Raw genomic sequence first — 24,437 nt, 5'->3', positions numbered from 1 at the left:
TATACGGTTGTAAAAGCGTTGATCGTGTGCACATTTTAAATATAAAGCGCTTCTGCGCTTCATACAAAAAATGCTTCGGTCAACGCTTTTAAACCCCATTAAAATTTTAAAAAGATGCATTCAATTCTTAAATGAAGACATATTTGCCATTCTTTAACTATTCTTCCTTCCCAGTTAAAATTTGAATTTTGAAACCTAATTTCGTTTTACATCTCACAGGTTTGACACAGTGTTGGCATTTGGGAAAAGTTTTAGTGTGGAGTCTAAGAAAAACAGACTCTCCTATTTGTTAACATTTAAAGTCATTAGAAATTATATAGTGTACAGAATATAACGTTTAAAACATTATTTATCCATTGTGGAACCCAATTGAATAACAAAAATGTCGGAAAGCATCGCCTTCGTTATGTTAACTTTTGTTGCGAATTTTAGTGTTTAAAATCAGATTATGATTAAGATCTCAACCCTTCGGGTGAATGGCTTCCCTATAAGGCATGGTTTTATCATTAAGAGAATTGATACTTTGTTTCTCGTGACTTTCTACATAAAAGTCTGACCATATCCTTCTTTTTTTTAATTTACATTGATTTCAAACTATTTTGTAAGACATAAACGTATTCATTTCCTCTGATAGAGTAAAAGCGTCTGATAATGCTTGTGTGTAATGAGCCATATACCTACTTATTTCATTTATTCGTATTTTATGCTGATAGCTAGATAGTTAAGAATATCTCGTCCACTCACCATTGTGTACCTCTTCTGCCTTTCCACTGTGATCCATGCACTGATAAATGGCACATCCGTCATGCCAAAATTTATTGACTGATTTACATTCACCATTAAACGCACAACCTGTACATTGAAATTTATATCACTTTAATATTTTAGTCATACATAATTGTTTTTTTATAATAATAAAACAATTTTTGAATTAACTTTTACAGTGACTTTTTCAGGCCAACAGTTTTAATGTTTGGACTGATTTCGATCAGATGACCGTCATATGTTGATGAAGGGTCTGGATGGGGGTTCTTATTTTATAGAAGCAATTTATTTTGGACGTAATTTAAGTTCAATGTGAGTCATTCCTCAAAGATCACTTCCAAGGAAACTCATTTGGCCTACAAATAACCAATAACCAAATCCCATGACTTGGAAAAACAAAGACCACGAGTATCTTAAAGGTAACATGTAATTCAATAGGTGGCTTCTCTGAGTTCTTTTAAAATGATTTATCTATCAATTGTACATTCCAAGCCATTGCAAATTAAAATATTTGGAAAATAAAAGTACAAATGCACATAAATATAGAAAAATACGTATCTGGTATTTGGTATCAAATTGAGTGAGCAGTCAACGCTTTCTCATAAAATGTGCCATTATTTTAACAACGAATGCAGAATTCATCCACAAGAATAACATTTTTTCAAATCATATATAAGATAATTATTTAACCGATGCTTTTTCAAATGAATCAATAAGGTTGAAAAATAATAATCACATTCCGTTCGTTCGGAAAAGGTTATTTAACAGATGAAGAGTATATAAGAATCAATTTAGCAAATGAGATGTGAGTAAAATCGAAAGTTCACCAGACAACTAAAATTGCAAATATTTAAAACGAAGTAATAATCCAACCTCGTTTCGCTTCTATAAAACAACAACATTTTATTGTATTTTAAACCATTTAGATTTCGTAAACTTCGAATTTCGTTTTGTCAATATGCACAAGATTTCCCAAACCGAGAATCAAATTCTAAAATATCCTTTAGTTGCGCGGAAGACAAATAGCGTAAGGAAGATACTAGTTTGAAATTATATAAAGCGGGAAACCTGATTATTACCTTTAGAAATGAGCGATAAAGTATAGCATGTCCCTACTATCTGACATTCGTATGTGTTACAGTTTTTCTTGAACTGGTCGCCAACTCTCCAGCAGTTACCTTCCTCGTCTTTACAGCCTTCATTGAATAAATATATTATATATTGACAATTATACAACTGAGGAATCAAGTTTTATGTTTATCATTTTTGCCTATTTCTGGATCAACCTTCCAACGGAACGGTCATAGCCACATATTTCGGCATCCACAGATACACAAATACATGAGGAGTTGTGTTTTCAAATGATGTCTAAAAGAATAACCAATATAATTGTAAGAAATCAGAAGAATTTTTTGATAAGTCTTCAACGTTTTGTAGCTTTGCAAAGCTAAAGTAAAGATTTGGCGTGAATCTTATTATTTCGTTACTCTTACAATGACAACAGCCTAGTTCAGATAAAACAGTTATGTTTTTTATCGTCATTAGTAGATATTTTTCATGTCAATAAATATTTCAAAATACTCATTGCGCTTATTAGGGCTGTGAGATGCATTTTCTGTATTTTTCGGGCATCATTTTTTTTTATTGCATTTGAATGATAAATTCAAATTTTCAACAAGGCTAAGGATTGACCAACAGAAATCTTTTTTAAAATATGTTTTGTCTTTCATTTGATAAAATCCCTGAGGGCTCCCAAAGATTTGCAAGTGTTTTATCATCCATTTATATTCTGTGTTCATTTAGATAATAATGATATTATATTAGATCACTCATCAAAGTGACCATGCTAATAATTTGGTATGCCAGACTACATAAGACTCACCAGTGGCGCTCGAATCAACAAAGTTTGAAAGACATACCAAATACGAATTGAAGAACATTAAAACCATAGGTTCCATTGTAATCTTATATTGATTTTATAAATAATTGTTTTCACTCTATCAAACATACCTCCTTCTTTCAGTCTGTAGATAGGAGTGTTGCCTATAAGCCTGACATGATAAGTAAAACATCCCTCTGTCCATATAGTTCCAACATTTTTACACTGTCCTTTAAACATCACACCTAAAGGGATAACATTATATAAATTTTATATTTTCATTAAATCATTAATTTTGTTGACCTGCGTTTTAGGCATTTCAGATTGTAACAAATACAAAACAAAACTAGGTGGAACTGTTTTATTGGAGTAAAACTAATGGCTCCATACTGCAGAAGTCACCCCTGTAAATAAAAGGCCGAACAGACACATTTTAGTATTTAAAAGGTATTTTCATGGCAAAAGGAAAATAAATATTGCAAATGGGTAGGATTCTTTACAGTTTTCATTATATTTAACAGGTATGATCTGATGGGGAGGGACTAGATAATTTTTAATTATATAACTAGTATTTTATGTGATGAATTAAAATACCATATCCTTTTCTTTTCTGTTACAACTTCGTATTGTTGTTTGACAATGAAATCAATATTACCTTAAACATAAAAATATAAAAATAAGGAGGTGTGGCATAATTGCAAAATTGATAACTATCCATCAAGGACAAAATAACAAGGTGTAAAGTGTGTTTACTACCTTTAAAGTGCACACTCAGGGAAATAACCTTTTAGGGTTGACATTATACAAATGCTGACTTTTGAAAAACTGATATTCACTGAGGCCAACGACCGAAGTGAATATCAGTTTTTCAAAAGTCAATTAAACCACATATTTACCGAAACAAAAGACAGTATTTGTTTTATTCCATATTCCGAGAAAGTACCGAGAGAAATGTATGTAATAAATATTAATTACCAAAACCAATTGTACATCAAACGATTTTAACATCATTATACACGTAAAAGCACTATATAACTCTCGAGACGATTGTTCGAGCATTGGGTTTTGGACACAATTTTCCGACATTTTCCACATTACTTGAAATGTAGTCATTTGACTGCATTTGAAATGTAGTTTGACCGAGTTAACTCGTTTTTATTGGTTTTCCTGGACGGCGCGATCGTTGATGACAGAGCAACATATTTCTTAACACACATGATCGTAAGATTATATTTGATTTTTATGTACACAAATTATATTGATGATAACAAATGCTATGTGTTAAATAAACAAATTCGGTGTCCACCAGTCTTGTGGGGCTGTCGGCTATATATATATAGATTGAAGAATTTTATTGATATGCCCTAAGAATAGTTTAGTAGAGTTGATACATGGGAGTTGCATCGTATTATTGAATTATGGACGTATCTGAAGTTTTTCATACCTCGTACAACAGCTTCGTAGAAACCATTTCCACACCTGTAAGTTGTACAAGGATCTTCTTTTGACTGCCAACGGTCACCATGATCATAACTTATTCCATTCATATAACATGGACAAATAGGCTTACAATGTCCAGCTTAAAACATTCAGTTAAAATAACATCCAAATTATAACATTAGTGAACTTGCAAAATAATGTTAAATTACATCAAATGCAAAGAAGAGAGAATTAAGATTGAGCTAAAAAGTAGGTCAACACCGACATAAGTTCATGTGCTTAGTCTAGTACCCGTCCGGTATTTGAAAAGTTCGACAATATTTTTATATTCCAAAGTCAAACTGAATATATACGGATTTAACCAACCTACAAGTCAGGATAAGTCGTTTGTCCCTGTTATATCTCTTTTCTTGCTCTTTTGTTTCTATTGAGGGGGTCCTACAGAACGTGAGGAAAATAACCTTTCCTCCTTTTGAATCGATTGGACATTAACTTTTCATGAAGGCCATAATTGTATATAATTATTAGAAAATCTGACACTTTTGCAAAGCCTCTTTAAAAAATATCGACGACCCATATATGTAATTATATTTTTGAAAAAAAGAACGAGATAAACTTTATTTTGGCAAAGTATGATAAATTTATTTCTATTTTTTTTTTATCCCCCAAACCCCTCAACATTAAGGTCCAAATAAGAAAACTAGTGTAGACCTGATCATCACAGATTAAACAAGAATGTGTCCATAGAACACGGATGCCCCATTCGCACTATCATTTTCTATGTTCAGTGAAATTGGGGTCAAAACTCTAATTTGGCATTAAAATCAGAAAAATCATATCATAGGGAACATGTGTACTAAGTTTCAAGATGATTGGACTTCATCTTCATCAAAAACTACCTTGACCAAAAACTTTAACCTGAAGCGGGACAGACGGACGAACCTACGAACGAACGGACGCACAGACCAAAAAACATAATGCCCCTAAATGGGGCATAAAAAAGAATGAACATTGTAATGTCTTATTAAAGATAGTTGTCTAATTGGCTAAGCAAAAACATTACTAACTCATATTATAACTGTTTGTCTGATTGGCTAATAAAAAAACACTGCAAATGTCTGCTAACGGTCTAATTGACTATATCAAACATTACTTTTATAGTCCTCTGGCGTGTATCACTTGTACTTTGCTTAGTATTAATAAAACTAGTACGAATAATGCGGTTGTAATGAAGGATATTTTGGATTTACTTTAATTTTCCTGAAAAACGAGATAAAACCCCTATTTTGTAGCATGTTCAATCACTTATTACAAAAACATTTATAAACATGTTTTAATGCGTTATAGAGCATAACTCAATAAGCCTTAATATTGATAAAATTAAGTCCACTTTTATTTGGCACACAAATTGTATTCTAAAAAATTACACAGGTATATCAATATTTGGTACTTGTGAAAGTATTGCACTATTTCTTAATCATTCAACATATTTGATGAATTGAAAAGGAGAGTCAAAATTAAGCAATCAAATGAAGTAAAATTATATAACTCTACTTACGAGCAGATGAAAAAAAAAGTTCTTTATGGGCCTTTTCTGAACTGGATTTGGACAGACCTTTAGCGAATTTGGACAAGGTATCTTTTGAATTGTAACCAGATCTTGAGTTGTACTTATAGCCTTCAGAGTTGGCTCGTCTCCAGTTATATCTTTCTTTTGAGTTATAAACAGATTTTGCTTTCGAACTTAGAGACTTATAATAATCACTTATTGATTTGTAGCCAGAATTCCACTTTTGTCCAGAATTTGAACCATAACTTGATTTTGAGTAACTAGACTTATAATTGTTCCCGTAAGAAGAATGCGAGTTAGCAGCTGTTATGGATAACAATAGTAGTGCTACAGTAACCGTCATCGTACACAGAACACTGCCACTGGGTCATTCTGTAATGTAACAAAAAGAAAATTAAAACATTGTATACAGAACACAGCCACTTGGTCATTCTGTAACGTAACAAAAAGGAAATTAAAACATTGTATACAGAACACAGCCACTGGGTCATTCTGTAACGTAACAAAAAGGAAATTAAAACAATGTATACAGAACACAGCCACTGGGTCATTCTGTAACGTTACAAAAAGGAAATTAAAACGTGGTATACAGAACACAGCCATTGGGCCATTCTGTAACGTAACAAAAAGAAAATTAAAACATTGTATACAGAACACAGCCACTGGGTCATTCTGTAACGTAACAAAAAGGAAATTAAAACAGTGTATACAGAACACAGCCACTGGGTCATTCTGTAACGTAACAAAAAGAAAATTAAAACATAGTTTACAGAACACAGCCACTGGGTCATTCTGTAACGTAACAAAAAGAAAATTAAAACAATGTATACAGAACACAGCCATTGGGCCATTCTGTAACGTTACAAAAAGGGATTAAAACAATGTATACAGAATATAGCAACTGGGTCATTCTGTAACGTTACAAAAAGGGATTAAAACATTGTATACAGAACACAGCCACTGGGTCATTCTGTAAAGTTACAAAGAGGAAATTAAAACATTGTATACAGAACACAGCCACTGGGTCATTCTGTAACGTTACAAAAAGGGATTAAAACAATGTATACAGAACACAGCCACTGGGCCATTCTGTAACGTAACAAAAAGAAATAAAAACATTGTATACAGAACACAGCCACTGGGTCATTCTGTAACGTTACAAAAAGGGATTAAAACAATGTATACAGAACACAGCCACTGGGTCATTCTGTAACGTTACAAAAAGGAAATTAAAACATTGTATACAGAACACAGCCATTGGGCCATTCTATAACGTAACAAAAAGAAATTAAAACATTGCATACAGAACACGGCCATTGGGCCATTCTATAACGTAACAAAAAGGAAATTAAAACAATGTTTACAGAACACAGCCACTGGGTCATTCTGTAACGTTACAAAAAGGAAATTAAAATATTGTATACAGAACACAGTCACTGGGTCATTCTGTAACGTAACAAAAAGGAAATTAAAACATTGTATACCGACCACTGCCACTGGGTCATTCAGTAACATAACAAAAAGGAAATTAAAATATTGTACACAGAACACAGCCACTGGGTCATTCTGTAACGTAACAAAAAGGAAATTAAAATATTGTACACAGAACACAGCCACTGGGTCATTCTGTAACGTAACAAAAAGGAAATTAAAATATTGTACACAGAACACAGCCACTGGGTCATTCTGTAACGTAACAAAAAGGAAATTAAAATATTGTACACAGAACACAGCCACTGAGTCATTCTGTAACGTAACAAAAAGGAATTTAGATTATTGTACACAGAACAATATTTGATTCCGTTTAGCGTCTACATAGTAAATCAAACAAATATTACGGCAATTTTGAACAGAAGAAAGCACTGTTTGTTTTCCGTTGTATGTATTTTAATCTAACTATCTGCTGGATAAAAGTGATTTATCTGACTTTGAATTATTTCACCAAAAGCGAAAGTTCCATGTAAGAACTGAAACAAAATGCAGGAAATAAATTGGCCAGCCAAGAAACAAATGAAAATATATATTCCATCAGAAAAAGATCATCCGGCCCCGCCAAATCATAAAAATCATATGTCGTTCCCTTACCGTGACTAATCACAACCATAAGAAGATCTGATAAATGATGGTCTAAATTCCTATTAATTGATTTTATCATTGTGAATGACAATCAGAAACAGCATATTTTATCGCCTTTGAAGGTTAATCTAACAAACAAAATCAGAAACATTAAAAAACAAGACAGCTGTCGTTGTACAGTATATGTGGTGTTCTGCTGTTGCATCAATTGTTCCCTAGTAAGTACACTGCCCTTTCACAACATCCTTGATGTTTGTAATGTAATCATATATACCTAAGTCTATATCGTACAAACAAATACATATCTTTGCCATACACCTAGAATGTTGAACAAGAAATCAGCTACTTCAAACCATACAAGTATGATATGTGACCGTCAAATTGGGTGTTCCGAAGTCAGAAGTTTAAATGAAATTCTAAAAGAATATTTAATCAGTTACGTCACTATTTGCCTTTTTTCTTAGAAATTGATTTACTGACTCCTTCAATAAAAATTTCTATTCTTTAAGATGTTATGTCCATAATAATTTGATAATTCTATATAACAAGTCTTCTTCAATATTTTTTTTCCAGAATTACTATATGATAGATTGATTGACGCGAAATGTTAAGAGGCAAGTATTATATGAATAGTGAGGATTTTAATGGCTCATGGAAATTTCCGGCTTTGGACGAGACCGAAACTGTTGTTTGAATTTAAACATGCTGTCTCACAACGCAAGTGCATTTATTACCCTACTCTGACGCATTATTCAGACTTAGTTCAGTTTAAATAGTATTTATTATTGAAAATACTATGACGGGAAAATACCAATATATAGCAGTCAAATTTTGGATTCGGATACAAGTATTGAAAAACTTTTATAAGTCGGTCTTCTGACTAAGTTACAACCGCCTGTTCTTTCCCTTGTTTCTGAATAATGCATGATGAGCGAAAAAGTCTTTGGGCTGACCATTTCAAAAAATGAACCCACCACCTCCCGCACTTAAAGCGAGTACACTATCACAAAACTACAGAATTACTGAAAAAATGTCTATACATTCATTTATGATTATAAGATGTTCTATTCATATAAAAAAAACACAATATTAGAATACAAAATGAATGTCACTAACTATTGTATATTTCTGAAATTGTCACTGTAATGCACTGAGAGGCTAGATATAGGTGAGTTACAAATTGGCAGTGCATATATTCCCCAATCTGTATATATGAGTTAAAAAAAATAGTGTAATGAAAAAGTTTTTTTTTTATTTTACAACTGCAAAAAGCTCTCATAAAACTTCAAGTAGAATCGACCAAAATCAAGAAAACTGATTAACACCTACATAATCTCGGTTATAATATTTTATGCAAACAAAAGACCTGTATTTTTTCCTCTATGTTATCAATTTTTAGTACAATAATCGTTCAGCTTAAAAAAGCTAATAGTAAATATAGACAGAAAGCAAACAGGTCTCTTACATGACAACAGATGGTGCATCAAAAGTACCCATAATAGCCATTTAAAGTATTAGCAGATAACTGCATACGCACAATACATTGGGTATCACTTCTAGCAAAATCGCTTCACTTTTAGAAATTAAATATTGTTCAAAGGAGAAAAAAAAATAAGGACACACCCACTTAAGCGAAATAAAAAATTTGAAGTTTGAGCCATCTTCAGAAATATATCACCAAGTGATTTGTATGTTTTAAAAAGAAATGACATTAGTTCTAGGTCATATTTTGGTTTTTGACCTCAATGATGACATTGGTGTATTATGATATGAAATTGCAATATTTTCATAAACCTATAGAGAAGCTGACACATTACACAGACAATGTTGGGTCGGATTGGAAACATATAAATTCTTAGATTAAAATTTCTAAATTGCAATATTCTTTTAAACTCATCTGAATTTGCAGTTTTAATAAGTTTCAGACAAGTATTTGCTATACATTTACATTCTTTAAATTATCTCAATGTAAGAAACTTTGTAAGAGGAACAGACAATTATTTTCATGTCATTGTTAGCCGCTTGTGTCTATTTTATTGAATCTTTTCATAGTAATGATAGATTAGTTATTGTAGATTCAGACTCTACTACTCATCAACTTATAAAAATAAGAAGATGTGGTATGATTGCCAATGAGACAACTCTCCACAAGAGACCAAATGACACAGACATTAACAACTATAGATCACCGTACGGCCTTCAACAATGAGCAATGCCCATAACGCATAGTCAGCTATAAAAGGCCTCAAAATGACAAATGTAAAACTATTCAAACGAGAAAACTAACGTCCTGATTTCTGTACAAAATAATGAAAAACAAATATGATATACAGCAACAAACGAAATCCACTGAATTCCTGACTTTGGACAGGCACATACAGAATGTTGCGACGTTAAACATGTTAGCGAGCGCTCAACCCTCCCCCTAACCTGGGACAGTGGTGTAACAGTACAACATATGAACAAACTATAAAAATCATTTGAAAAGGGCTTAACTCATCAGATAGATACACAGCAAAAACAAGTAACAAAAACACAGAGTGGACTTGGCTGAAAATATATTAGTTCCGATGACTTTATAAATCATATAATAATTTATAAATGTCAACTTGACACATTCCCCATTTCCATTCTCTATTTTATTCGCATTGCGACCTAATATACAAGTTTCCTCCTGAAGATGAAGGAGGAGTTGCGTCATGAAGTGTATTCTGAAAGGTTTTAAATGAGACATAATTCAGGAACTACTCAATGGAGAAAAAATCATTCATGCTATCAAATGTGACACATCATAAAAATATAGATATAAGATAAGGTATCTTTTTCTTCCAATTAAAGGGCCCACGAAGAGAAAAGTAATTTATTACAATGATTTTAATAATTGACACAAATAATTTGGATAATCATATATAAATATGAATATAATCAACTAAATTTTGATATCTGAAGCCACAGCCAGACCAACTCATATATATTTAAGGAATGACTACAAATTTTTTCTGTCTTTGAAAAAATAGCATAAAAATGTGGTGCACACTGAATAACTCGCGTAGCGGTTTATTTAAAAGTACGCACCACATTTTAGAGGTTATTTCGAATAGACAAAAAAACAATATTACTGTCAGTCCTTATAATTTAATTCTAAATTCCATTTTTAAGGAGTGAATCGTGAAAAAACGTTGATGACGTCACGGTCACATGATAAAATTATGTCTATGAGCTGATATACAAAAAACTTTCAGCCAATCAGAAGACGTGTTACATCCAAAATTAAATCATTTATCATAGATCTCTTAGTAACTCTTTTCTCTTAATATGTAATTTGACAAAATATAGTTTTAATTGGACAGAGAAGTTGGAACATGCAGCCAAAGCTTCTTTCCTATAAAAACCCCTAACAACCCTGTTTGCAGGGGGTATAAAACAAATGTCACCAGCTCGACCTCCACAAGGATATGATTGAGAAAATAGTTTAACACAGTCCTTTTCATGGTATTTCCACATAGGAAGCCCAACCAGAAGGATCCTTTTATACTGCAACTAGTTGTGTTTATTTCCTAAATATTTTGTGCAATGTAAATTTCATCATGGATCACTTTTCCGGCACAATCAGAGATTTATTTAGGGATGAAAATAAGTTTGAAATTTGTGTTACCATTCAAAAAGCTATCAATGTATTGATTTAAGTTGCAGTATAAAAACAATGTTAGGTCAATGTCAGAAAAATGTAAACTTTTTTGTATGAGACTGAGGACCTGGGGAAAGGTGAGGTTCTATCTCAGTCACTATAAAAAAATAGGGATAAGGGGAAGTTTCCATACAGAAATGCGTCAATTGTTAATTGAGCTATCAGAACCTGGTAAGGAGCTTGGTGATATAGATACATGTCCAATTTTTAGGTTTGCCATGCAGCAACTTTTATTTTTCTGATAGTTGAACATTTTATGTTTTGTATAAATAAGCAACACTCTGTGTGGTTTGCTAAATAAATCATAGCGTTTATGGTAATGAGTTATTATTCAAAATAAAGGGGAGAAAAATATAATAAAAAAAGAGGGAAAAAATTACTGTAAAAGGTAATTGGGTCTTTTCATTAAATTAAATGTATGTGCTTTAAAGGATTACGTAAATATCACCACACGCTTAAAAAACTGATATTATATAACAGCTGCATGTTATATAAACCTTAAAGTATCGATATACATTTAATTTAAAACTTAATTATAAAATGCATGACTGTATTGACAATATCAATGTAAATAAATATATATGTATATAGTCAGCCAAAAAATGCAGACATTGAAAGACGAGATTTTTTGTATGCAGCAAGGATCGATCACATTCCTTGCACATCGTGCATATAAGTCAAGACGAGTCGGTGCACTAAATAACACCCCTAAATGTATAATACTATTGGTGTTTTTCAGACTTTTTAAAGATAAATAGATACTCCTTTCAACTGAATATTCATGTCGCCTTCTTGGGTTCGTGGCTTGTTTTATAACAGATTTCCAATTTGTTGCCATTAGTCTACGTACCTTGGCCTAATGAATTGAATTAGTCGTGATGAAAAGGATCATATTCTGTGTATTTTTTTCCAAATGATAGATAGAGGGATACTTGTGCATATGGATCTTATGTAGGTATCAATTTCTGCGGAAATCGGGAGAATTACGTGATAAATAAAAATCACGATTTCTATCATTTTTCAACACCAAAAAATTTCATGATCTTGACGAAAGTTTCAAAGTATGGTGTTAAGAGTCTTAGTATACTTACTTAAACCTTGAGGAACGTGTCTAACCACATTCAAATTCAAAGGGTGGCAATAACTGGTTTCATTAGGTTTGTTCGTCAAATCACGTGCAAACGAAATTTTATCATATGCCTTCAAAATAAGCATACAGTAATACAAACGTGAAAACTTATTATTATAACAATTTATCTTATTTTAGGAAATAAACTGCAAAATATGCTTTATTTATGCATCAAGGAATCCCTGATTTTTTTTTCAAATACATTCAACGGGAATGATTGTGGAAAGAGCACAAAAAGGGGCATGAACATTCATTTTCTTTCCTTGTTTTATTTTCAAAAAATATATTTAATTATATAACGTCCCCCTAAAAGTAATCAATTCAATTAGATCCGATTTCGTTTTATTTCCCAAAGAATGTTTTCAGAATATATTGAATGGAAAACTTCCAGAAAGGGAAAATAAAAAAAAATGTGACACGTTGATCAACACTTTGACCAGTAAGAGCAGATACCTTGATAGTGTACTTATTGTTGATAATCCTGAGTTTATCAAGCATGCAAAATGTACTCATAAAAAAACTTATACATAAAAAAGCTAATAATAACAGTCAGTATTGATACAAAAAAAAATTGAGACAAACGAGATAAAGTTCAATTGTGCTATCACAACCTATTTCATAACTTGCACTGTTTCTCAGATAACCGTGTTCTAATGAAGCTGACTTTAATTAGCGTAATATTATTCTTTAGTTACATCAGCTCAATAGTTAATTTAAAGCTATGAATAAAAACTAAATCGTTGAATTTGTTTTTAATTTTTACTTATGTTTATACTGATTTATGAGTTTTCGTTTCCACCAGATAGCAGAACACATAGAAATCATCGGTCGTTTGCCTTTGATCGCATTGTCTGCATGTTGGTCGTGTTTGTTCGTTATCCATATGTTCTTGTAAAGCCGTTGAAAAATATATATTTACCATTTATAATAATGTTTCTCATAGCCATGATTCAAACCGCTCGGTGGTCTCGCGGTAGTGTTTGTCTCGAATGCGGGAGGTCGTGGGTTCGAACCCCGGCCGGTTCAAACCTTAAGACTTTAAAATTTGTATTTGCTGCTTCTCCGTTAAGCACGCGGCATTAAGGAAAAGGGCAAAGACTGGTCGGCTCGGAGTCAGAATAATGTGTCCGGTTAAGGTGATATGTCTTCCTGTGGACTGTTACCTTATGAACTAGCACGTTAAAAATCCAACTCAGCGTGTCGGTCTAGCACAAAGCAGGGTTAATATTCATATTACATTAACATGTTCTCGTCCTGAATATGCATATTAATTTGCCGCTGGACTTTAGGCAGCCATCCATCATCACCATCATCATAGCCATGATTCAAATATTCTGAACAACAAAAACAAAACGATTCCAACTAGAGATTTTCTATTACAGTAAGTGTAGTTATGCTTTGTTCAATGATAAATAATTTTGACATTTCCTGTAGCCAAATAAGGAGTTTCGATGTTGTTGTATGGGTATAGTTCTATTAACCGGTAAATCCTCCTATAAATTAAGTGACAGAAATAAAAATAAACTATAAATGCTATCTCATAGGTATTAAAGATGTACACCTTGACTTCTGGGGATATCTATTTAGATCAAACAGAGAGTTGTAGTAATAACGAGTGGAATCTTAATCTCCTCTTTAACAACTAAACAGGAATTGCCTAAATTTGAAGGTTGTATATAATTAAGTGACATATAATTTTCAATTATTATGATTTATTTTTTTACGTTTATCATATTCAAACATAGACTAAGCAGTATATTGCCAAAATGAAATAAGAAACTTTTTCATTACTTTAGCAAGCCACATGAGTCTTCACTGAAGACTCCAACTATTTATTTTTAATTATTAAATGAATGTTTGTCATAAATCAATGAGACAGCAACCTAACACAAACAATAAACAATAAACAAACAAAAACATCCAGAGGTAATCATATTAATAGTCTTGAACAATAGACTGGTGTCGATACTTGCTCATATTTTTATAACTAGTATAGTAAATATTCGTAACAATAAACAATGACAATAAACAACAACTAAAAAGATTGGATTCGATAACCAGGTTGAACTTTTCAATATTTGGGAGAACTGATAAAAGACTTTGGAATAATCCTTAAGGCACACTGTTTAAAACCAAAGGTTTATTATTAATTAATTAATTTATTTATTTATTTATTTATTTATTTATTTATTTATTTATTTATTTATTTATTTATTTATTTATTTATTTATATCCTTTGCATGCAATTCCTGCTCCTCTATTTGTACCGGTCGTGTAGCTTTTAAACATATAAATAAAGGAAAAGAACCATGACTAGATCTAGTACTGTAAATTCAGAAATTATTGCGATGTTTTTATTATTGCGAAAAATGCGACAGGGTTATAATCGCAATAATTTGAACTCGCATTTTGAAATGTTTTATATGAATTAAACAGGATTTTTCTCAATATCACAAAAATTTTAGTCTAAAATGGCAAAATCGCAATAATAAATGCACGCAATAATTTCTGAATTTACAGTACTTGGATACCGTCAAACCGTTATACAATATCCAAACAAATCCTCTACCATATTGGTTTCGAAATATACTAAACAATAACCTTCAATTATTCTGACTAAAGATAACACAATGTCATTTTTAATAGTCAGACCGCCAGAAGAAATTAAGTATGCTAAACATTTACCTCCAAACCACAGGTCGGTCTGTTAGACAACGTGAACATCGAAATCAATGTTCGGCACTATAAGATTGCTACAAATGGTCCATTTCTTTATATGCTTTTGGGCGTTTTATTCCTATTGAATGACCTTAGAGAACCTGATTCCATCCATGGTTTCGTCATTCCTTTATAGAACGCTTGGTCTATTGATCTCAATCTATATTATGACGGCCTTATGTCGAAGAAGTTCTATTGAATAGGAACACCTTGATAACATATTATATTTACTTATCTTAATCTATTTAATAGCCACACAATACTCTCTGTATCGCAAAAGACAACCAACTGTTTCTTATGCATCATTCACTTCAAATTATCGTTTTAAAGTTACATAAGAAGGGAATGGAATAGATTGTTAAAACTTTAATTTCCGACAAAAGAAAACATATTTTTAAATTTTATTTGTGGTTGAATAACCCACTTTCAATCATACGTAGAATTTATCATACGTTCCAGCAATAAATTTTATCGACTGGCTGTAAGTATTCTTGTGGGCACCAATTGCGCCCCTTTAACAGCAGACTTGTTCTTGTATTGTCATGAATAACAGTGTATGACAAACCTCAGTAAAAGAAGGTCTAAATGCCATTTAGTTGTTAAATTCAACAACACTTACCGTTACCTTGTGATATCTAATTTGTTAAATTATCAATAATTCTCGAAATCTTCCCAAAGGAACTTACTTCAAATAAATCAAGTATAAACAGCAATAACTGTCCTTTCCTAGATTTAGATATTTCAGTTTTAAATGGGAAACTCCACACATAAATTTACGACAAAAGGGACGATATTTTGTTCCCTATTGTTATTTTTTTTCTTTTTTGGACGGTGATGTTCCTTTGTAAATATCCCAACAATCGTCATGCCGGTTTCTGTGGTGAAATTTTGCATTTCAATGAACGTAATCCATGTATAACAAGTAAATTATCAACTCATAGATTTTGCTACCACAAAGTACATAAAACCTTTACTAAATTCTTCCATAGAGTGTACCTGTAGAATACTTATTACAAACGGGTTTTACGGTGATGTTGTTGATCGAGGCTGTAAATACGATCCGGGTAAGTCTAAAAGAGTACCAATTTAACATTGTAAATAGATCTATGAATATTGTCTTTTTATCGGTATAGACATTGATTTAGTTATCAATAAATAAAGGCTTAACTAAATAATGCTATTCACTTTTGAAGGTCAAACATTCTGTCGATACCTATATTTTGGCATTGCACAACATCATGTTTTTCTCTGACAGATGACGTCTTTACGCTAAAACCATTAGATGCTGGATGTGTACTGATTGATAGTTTAGTCTTAAATACATATTTTTTTATTAGTTCTTCTTGGCTTGAGCTAGCTTTCAAAGTCTGAGTACTATCAGATCTGTTCTTTGTGTCTTTAGTGTTTTGTTACTTGATTTTGTGCTTTGTATTCGTTCCGATGAGTACTATTCCAGGTTAGGAGAGGATTGGGCACCCGCAAACATGTGTAACCCCGCCACATTATATATGTGTCTGTGCCAAATCGGTATCCTGTAATCGTTGTTTTTACAATTTTTACAAATTTACAATTAAAAAAAAAATCAATATTCAATTCGAAACATTCATGTCCGGAAATGAATTCCGCTCATTTCAAATCCCGCTTCCGATTTTCTTAATTGATGACAGAGCTTTTCTTTTGCCTATCAGTATATAAATATTTTATTTATCTGTTACTATTTTATGTAAAGGATCCTGAAATGCAGATAAACACCATCCTGTGTGGATATCGATAATACGTGTCAATATATCGATCTTTGCAATGGCCTTTGATACTATCTCATCAGATGGTCTGTAAGTAGTTGATGGTATCGTCATAAATTGAAAACTAATTCAATAAAATATTTACATTTCAAATGGCCAAACATATACAAATCAAGTCTTTATAAATGCAACACAAATGTCTATCAATTTTTATTTCAATCCATATTGCAGTGCAGTTTATTCAGCATATTAGGTTACATTACATATATTTTATTTTGCATTTTATCTTTATTTGATACAATTTTTAAAATTTGCATTGTTTGTCCCCTTGCTTTGGATTAATGGGAGTAACAATGCTGAGATGTGTTTAGACGCCTATTGCCAGGAAACCTTCCGTTTTCTGGAATATATATAAAAATGTCTATGCGTCATGAGAAAGTGTTTGATTGTGGAGATAAAAACTCTTAGAATTGAATGGCCTGTCTATTAAAATTGTCCGAAAAATAAGGAGATGTGGTATGATTGCCAATGAGACAACTATCCACCAAAGCTAAAATGAAGTGGATGTAAGCAATTATAGGCAACCGTACGGCCTTCGTCAATTAAAAAAAACCCATACTGTATAGTCGGCTATAAAAGGCCCCGACATGAAAAATATGAAACAATTCAATTGAGAAAACTAACGGCCTAATTTATAACAAAACAATTTACGAAAAACAAATATGACAGACATGAATCAACGACAACCACTGAACTACAGGTTCCTGACTTGTGATAGGCACATAAAGAATGTGGCGGGGTTAAACATGTTTTTGAGCGCTCAACCCTCCCCTAACCTGGGACAATGGTCCAACAGTACAACATAAGAACAAACTATTAAAATCAGTTGAAAAAGGCTTAACTCATAAGAAGGATACAAATAGAAAAACATCCAACAAAACACAGAGTGGACGTGGACGGGTACTTATACATCCCAAAAACAAAAAGACACGAAGTACAGATCTGAGAGTACTTGCAGTTACTTTTTGTAAAGACGTCATTAACAGTCAGAGAAAAACATGACCTAGTTAAAAGGGATTCTCGGAAAATGTTAACGCGACGGAAGGCTCGCTTATGTGTAAAATGTTCAAAAGTGTTACTTTCTATGTTAATTTTATTTGAACGCCCTCTTTCGATTCATGGTCTTTTCAGGAATTGTTCTAATAAACATATGTAATCATAGTAGTCTAAGTAACCCAAAGATTAAATGATTAAAGAGTATATAAAGGTCATTTTAACATATATTTTTTTCCAATTTACTTCTCAGTGTCTGTATGAATTTCAGCATTTTAGTACGTGAGTACAAAGATGCATGAACATCAATTTATACAAATGTGCATTTTTTTTTCAAAATTGACTTAGTCATTATGTATCCTTGAAAATTCAATCACATTATGTGTAATATCCTGAAGGTTTATATCAGTCAGTTTTTTATTCTTATAGGACATACATATGTTGCGAATACTGATTCCTTTGTATCTGTTTTATGTATTTCTTTCATTACACATTCTAAATAGAGTCATTTGCTTGGCTGTTTGAATGAACGCCTACGTAAAAGTAAAAAAAAAATAACTGGTCTAATTTTGATGTAAATCGAGTTCGATCAAATATCAAATGCAATTTAATTTTTCAAACGTATATAATCTGCATAACTGATCTGTATCAAAGGCGTATTTCTTTGATCTCAATACATGGAAATAAATTATGGAGATTTGCACTTTATGACATTACAATACATTAAGGTAGACACAATATGCCGCTGCTTATTTGTACTGCACGTGCTACAAATGTCTGGATGAATTGATATACGTCTTCGTCTTTGGTTTCATTGTATCTGTTCTTTACGTATTGAACCTTTTATATCACATTGAGCCGTATTTTTTTTTTAAATGTCAACTTGGGCGGTTCGGTCTTGAACAATTAACACAGATTTAACCATTCGATCGTTGTCGTCAACATAGCCATTATAGTGGTTGTCAGCCTTTCTTCAAAACAATGATAAGGACAGAAACTTTGCCTTTCAACAGACAACACACGGACACCTCAAAGAGTTGTTGCAAGGGTTTTTTAATATGCAGAGAGTGGGACACACCCTTAACGAGGCATCGGATCTAACGCCCATTTATGACCAGACGCGGCTGCGTATTTATACATCCTGCTATAGATAAACGGAACCACTCTTTAGCTTGATTTTTCGTTACATCCTAAAAGTACTAGTGGGGATTACCGGTGCCTTCAATCTTTCCTCTTCTGACTTGTTGTACCCTTTATCTCTGACATTGAAATTAAATAGCTGTAAGATTTTCACGATATCAAGAAGTTTATTTTTAATGAAGTTTCGGTGATAGGCTGGATCTTTACAATTACCTACAAGTTTTACATGATTTCTCAAAATTATTGTGATCCTGCTCTCACATTTAATTTCTGACTGGACAAACTCAGACAAGAACAAAAGCAATACTGTATAGTCCACATTCAAGGGTCTTAAGTATCCCAATTTGTATTAAAAAAAATAGGCATACTTCTACGTCATTTGTCTCTGGTAGAGTTGTCTCATTAGCAATCATACCATATCTTCTTAGTTTTAAGTTTTATATAACAAATTTGTTATTTGAAAATAAGAAGATGTGGTATGATTGCCAATGAGACAACTCTCCACTAGAGACCAAATGACACAGAAATTGACAACTATAGGTCACCGTACGGCCTTCATCAATGAGTAAAACTAATACCGCATATAGAGTTAGCTATAAAAGGCCCCGAAATGACAAATGTAAAACAATTCAAATGGGAAAATCAACGGCCTCATTTATGTACAAAATAATGAACGAAAAACAAAAATGATAAACAGCAACAAACGACAACCACCGAATTACAGGCTCCTGACTTGGGACAGGCACATACAGAATGTTGCGGGGTTAAACATGTTAGCGGGCGCCCAACCCTCCCCAAACCTGGGACAGTTGTGTAACAGTACAACATATGAACAAACTATAAAAATCAGTTGAAAAGGGCTTAACTTCAGATCGATACAAAGCACAAAAAACAAGTAAATGTATGGTCATATACAATGTCATCTGGTAAATTGGTATTTTTAATTTGTAGTATGTACTACATATATAAACAAAATACAAATACTTAATACTTAAGCCTGATTTTTATGACTTGTATAGTAGACCTTAAAACTCCTTGTCAATATTAAGTTTTTTGAGCTTACTATAATCATGTTTACCACTACATATGATTCATCTGCTAAGGTTTACATTAGAAAAGTGAAAATAATAAATTTACATGCATACACACACATATAAGGGTTTTCTGGTCGATAATTCAAATTCAATATCATAAATATATAGACAAAATTACGATTTTATGCAACTATCCTTGTCACACTTTCGTTTGGTAGAAAGATTATACTTGTGAATGAAAAGTAAAAGCAGATTTGAACATTCAGTTTAAAAAAATATTGTTTTCTGTTCTCTGAGCTACTTTGAACGGGCATGTTCAAATCCTCTCACCAAACGGACAATTCTATAACCTGACATTTGTCTATTATCCCATACGAGGCAATTCTATCCACCAAAAGGGGGCTACCAGTTTTGTGTATTTCTTTCATTACACACTCTCAATAATGTCATTGACTTTGCTGTTTGATTGATGGATGGTTAATAACGTCAAATGGCAAATTTAAATGCATATTCAGGACAAGAACATGACAATTTGACATGAGTATAAAATTTACTTTGTACTAGACTGACACGCTGGTTCGGATTTTCAACGTGCTAGTTCACAAAGTAACCAATCCACAGGAAGACATGTCACCCTAATCGAACACATTATTCTGACTCCGAGCCGACCAGTCTTTGTTCTTACTTCTAAATGTCGCATGCTTAGCGGAGAAGCAGCAAATACAAATTTTCAAGTCTTTGATTTGACCCGGCCGATGTTTTAACCCCGACTTCCAGCACTCCAGGCGAACACGCAACAATGAGACCACCGAGGCGGTTTGGCTGTTTGAATGGTTGTTGGGCCAGTCAAAGAATATTAAAAATAGATCAATCAGGACCCCAGAAGGTGCGATAAATATTTTACCATATATCAGAAATTTGTAAACGAACCATGTGGTAAACATAAATAAATAAAAAAGAATGTGTTCATGGAACACAGATGATCCCGATTGTAAATATACGACAAATTCAGCAATTTTTTTTGATTTATAAAGGGATATAACTCGAGAACAGTGAAAGTGATTTGACCCAAATTCAAATTATGATCTGTGTTTGGTGGTAATAAGAATTGTGTATAAGTTTCATAACATTTGGTTCATGCAAAGTAAAATTAGATCGCGGCGGGAGCATAGATAGCAGCCACCAACACAATTAAACCAAGTATCCATAAATCAAAGTGATTCTATTTTTTTTATGAATATGCTTTCTCACTACAATTACTAATTAGGATTGCTGAAATTCCGTAGAACAAACAGCAACACAACATGTAAATGATATGAAGTACAAAATTACATATATCTCCGTACATTTTGGGGAAATAGAACTCCCTCAGCTCCGTTGAGGTGCTTTGTAATGTGCAGAAAAGGTGTGGTAATAACATATGTAATGGTGAACAATTATTCATTCCAGATAAGGTGAACATTATATGAGATAACTATGCATGCTCAAATCTAGTGAAAAATACTTTAAAATACATGTTAATTTCCTTTTATTTAAAGCTACGTTGAATATCACAATATACATTTAAGCAGATAATATTCTGTAATGTGATTGATTTTTTTCTATATTGCGCATTTATTAGAATTAATCGTTTTAAAGAACCAGAAATGGTAATTCATGTATACTTTGAATATGCATGACCTCTAACACATATATACATGAGTTCATGTCATGTAATAAAGGTATATTAATATTTTTTTTCGGAGTGAAGAGGTACTCGTAATCTCGTTAAAGAAATAAATCATTTGATTAATTCAATAAATAGCAATAGAAATTGGTTTTGCAGGTATATGATGCAAATCACTACAGAAACAATTTAAAAGAAAAATACAAACAAGAATAAGTATCCATGAGCGCGCGCGCACTATCTCATATCTAGGTTAAGTGAACCTTGCAATCGGGGTCAAAATCTTATTTGGTCAAATTATTTTAAAAGTTTACCTTACAAAAAAAACGGGTGTAATAAGTTTCAATTTGATGTTACCATAACTGCACGGTAAGCTACTAAAACCTTTACCCTGAGATTGTACTTATTTCTTATTATCTCATCATACAGTTTATTATCACATCATACAGCTTCAAACAGTTTCAAACATTCACATCATAATGCACATCTGTATTTAAGACCGGAAAACAAGCTGATGCTCCTCTATCTAGAGTCAAAGGGACTGAAAAATCAGAATCAAAAGAATGATTTCCAAGGGAGAAAAAAACTCAAAGGCCAAAAAATATGGTTAAACAAGTGTAGACAATTATTAAAAAGGACCTTCACTCAAAATTGAGACTCATCCCAGGTGCCATGGAAGGGTTTGCACGTTGTTCTTCGCATCAGAAGCCCGTCGAATTGCCCTTTTTTCATATCTTTTTCATAATGAACAAAACCAGTGTTGATTCTTCAATTGTTTACCTATGTGTTTTACTATTTAAACTCAAATTAGAATGCAATAATAGATCAAATATGCATGTACGCTTATGGACAGGTTAGGTCTTCAGTTGACTAAATATATAATATGCTAACATTAAAGTGTCAATCCTTTGCGGGTAAATTCTTGAAAGGCTCGTTTTTTTGTTGTTTTTTTTTAAAGTTTATCAAATATATGAACAAAATGGTGGTGTGGGGCGAACAACACGAGTCAGTTGACTAAAAGATGTTTTAATATAACGAGCCCTTCATCACACAGAGTTTCACAACAAATTCAGTGTTTAGCAAGATCGACCCATATTAAAGATAGAGTTTAATATCATCGATAACGTTTTTTGTAGAAATTGACACGTGTCTTTGATGAAATCAAAGCTTTCCGCACTCAAATATTCATTTCTTGAATTCATTTGTCAAGTTCGTTAATTTGCAATAGTAACTAAAACTGAGGAAAAAGCTCTCTATTTAGATTGCTTTACTCTTCGTTTCGGTTTGTTTTTTGATGGCCATTTTTAATATACATGTTGGATTTTTTTTTCAAGTGTAACTACTGAAGCTAGCTTTCCAAGAAGAGCTTCTATGCATCTTCCAATCTTATAAAACAAACTATATCCTTTCCATTCGAGTTATTACATGGCTACGTTGTATTCCACTGATTTAACAAGCTATACCACTAACTTCAAATTGAATTTGACCCCCCCCCCCCTTTTGCAGTATTTTTTCTTAAACTTGATGTTTTGCAATTAATGTCATTTAAATATTTTGATTTAACATTCAATAGTATCGATTGAAACTAAGACATAAACCTGTTCTAGATTTTTATCATGCACTTATTGTTAATTGATTATAAAAAAAAATTAAATCTCTTTAACTTCCCAGCACGTCACCACATCAATTATTACTTATTGTCAAATGTCCATAAAATAGTAACATTTTAATCACTGGTGTTTAAACAATAAAAATAAACAAAACTTACTGCCAAATATGAGATTATGCTACTATGACATCCTGAATATGTCTTTAAGAATCCTCCAAGGATACAAGTTGTGATATATAAAAATTTAATATACAAAAATATATCATTTGTTTGGTATATTGATAAATTCATCAACAAAATTGTATATTAGGGTGACAGATGTCTTTCCGTCAGTGGACTAATAGTTTTCGCTAGATTAGGCATTGTAATTGGTCTAGGATATGTAAAAATGAACAGCACATTCAACAAATGACGAAAGAAGATTATGAAAATGATATGTATTGATTTTATTTTAAAATATGTTAATATGGGCGGAAAAGTCCATTACAGAAAAAAGACAGTTCAGTACACAATATCGTACGGGTTTTCATGAAGCCATTAATAATTTTCTAAGATTTCCAGAAAAATAATTTGTAAAGGAAAATTAATGCAATTTTAATTGTAACTTTTAACATGTTGAATTACAGGAGATAGCTGATAGAACTGTCACAGAAGAAAAAAAACTATTACCATAATTGCCATCTGTTTTATGTGGAAAAGGAGGAAAGCATTAAGGGGCAAATTAATATAAAAAAAACTTTAAAATTGTATATCTTCATTTTGTATTACTTCAGAAGATTGTAATTGTAATAATTTTCAATGGTGTTTTTTTTTTTTTTGGGGGGGGGGGGGGAGGGGTACGTGTTTAAGGGGAGTATTACTTTGTATTATCATTTCTGTGATTTTGTAAAATCATCAAATTAAACATAGGTTACAATGATTACTTAAA

General features: G+C 32.2%; 1 protein-coding gene across 1 annotated transcript in view; it reads right to left on the bottom strand.

The window, feature by feature from the left end:
• Positions 1-23,806, bottom strand: part of LOC127702553 (uncharacterized) — a 53,534-nt gene extending 29,728 nt beyond the window's left edge. Inside the window, exons 1-6 of the mRNA XM_052206796.1 lie at positions 23,669-23,806; positions 5,643-6,026; positions 4,089-4,223; positions 2,776-2,889; positions 1,845-1,961; positions 745-852 (exon numbers count right to left, since the gene is read on the bottom strand). Coding sequence (XP_052062756.1) covers positions 745-852; positions 1,845-1,961; positions 2,776-2,889; positions 4,089-4,223; positions 5,643-5,997 — 829 coding nt within the window. The 5' untranslated portion in view covers positions 5,998-6,026; positions 23,669-23,806. The remainder of the gene's footprint in view (positions 1-744; positions 853-1,844; positions 1,962-2,775; positions 2,890-4,088; positions 4,224-5,642; positions 6,027-23,668) is intronic.
• Positions 23,807-24,437: the final 631 nt, after the last annotated feature.

This window comes from Mytilus californianus, unplaced genomic scaffold (assembly GCF_021869535.1).
Source record: "Mytilus californianus isolate M0D057914Y unplaced genomic scaffold, xbMytCali1.0.p SCAF_5, whole genome shotgun sequence".
Taxonomy (NCBI): Eukaryota; Metazoa; Mollusca; class Bivalvia; order Mytilida; family Mytilidae; genus Mytilus; species Mytilus californianus.
This window is presented reverse-complemented; position numbering and strand designations above follow the sequence as displayed.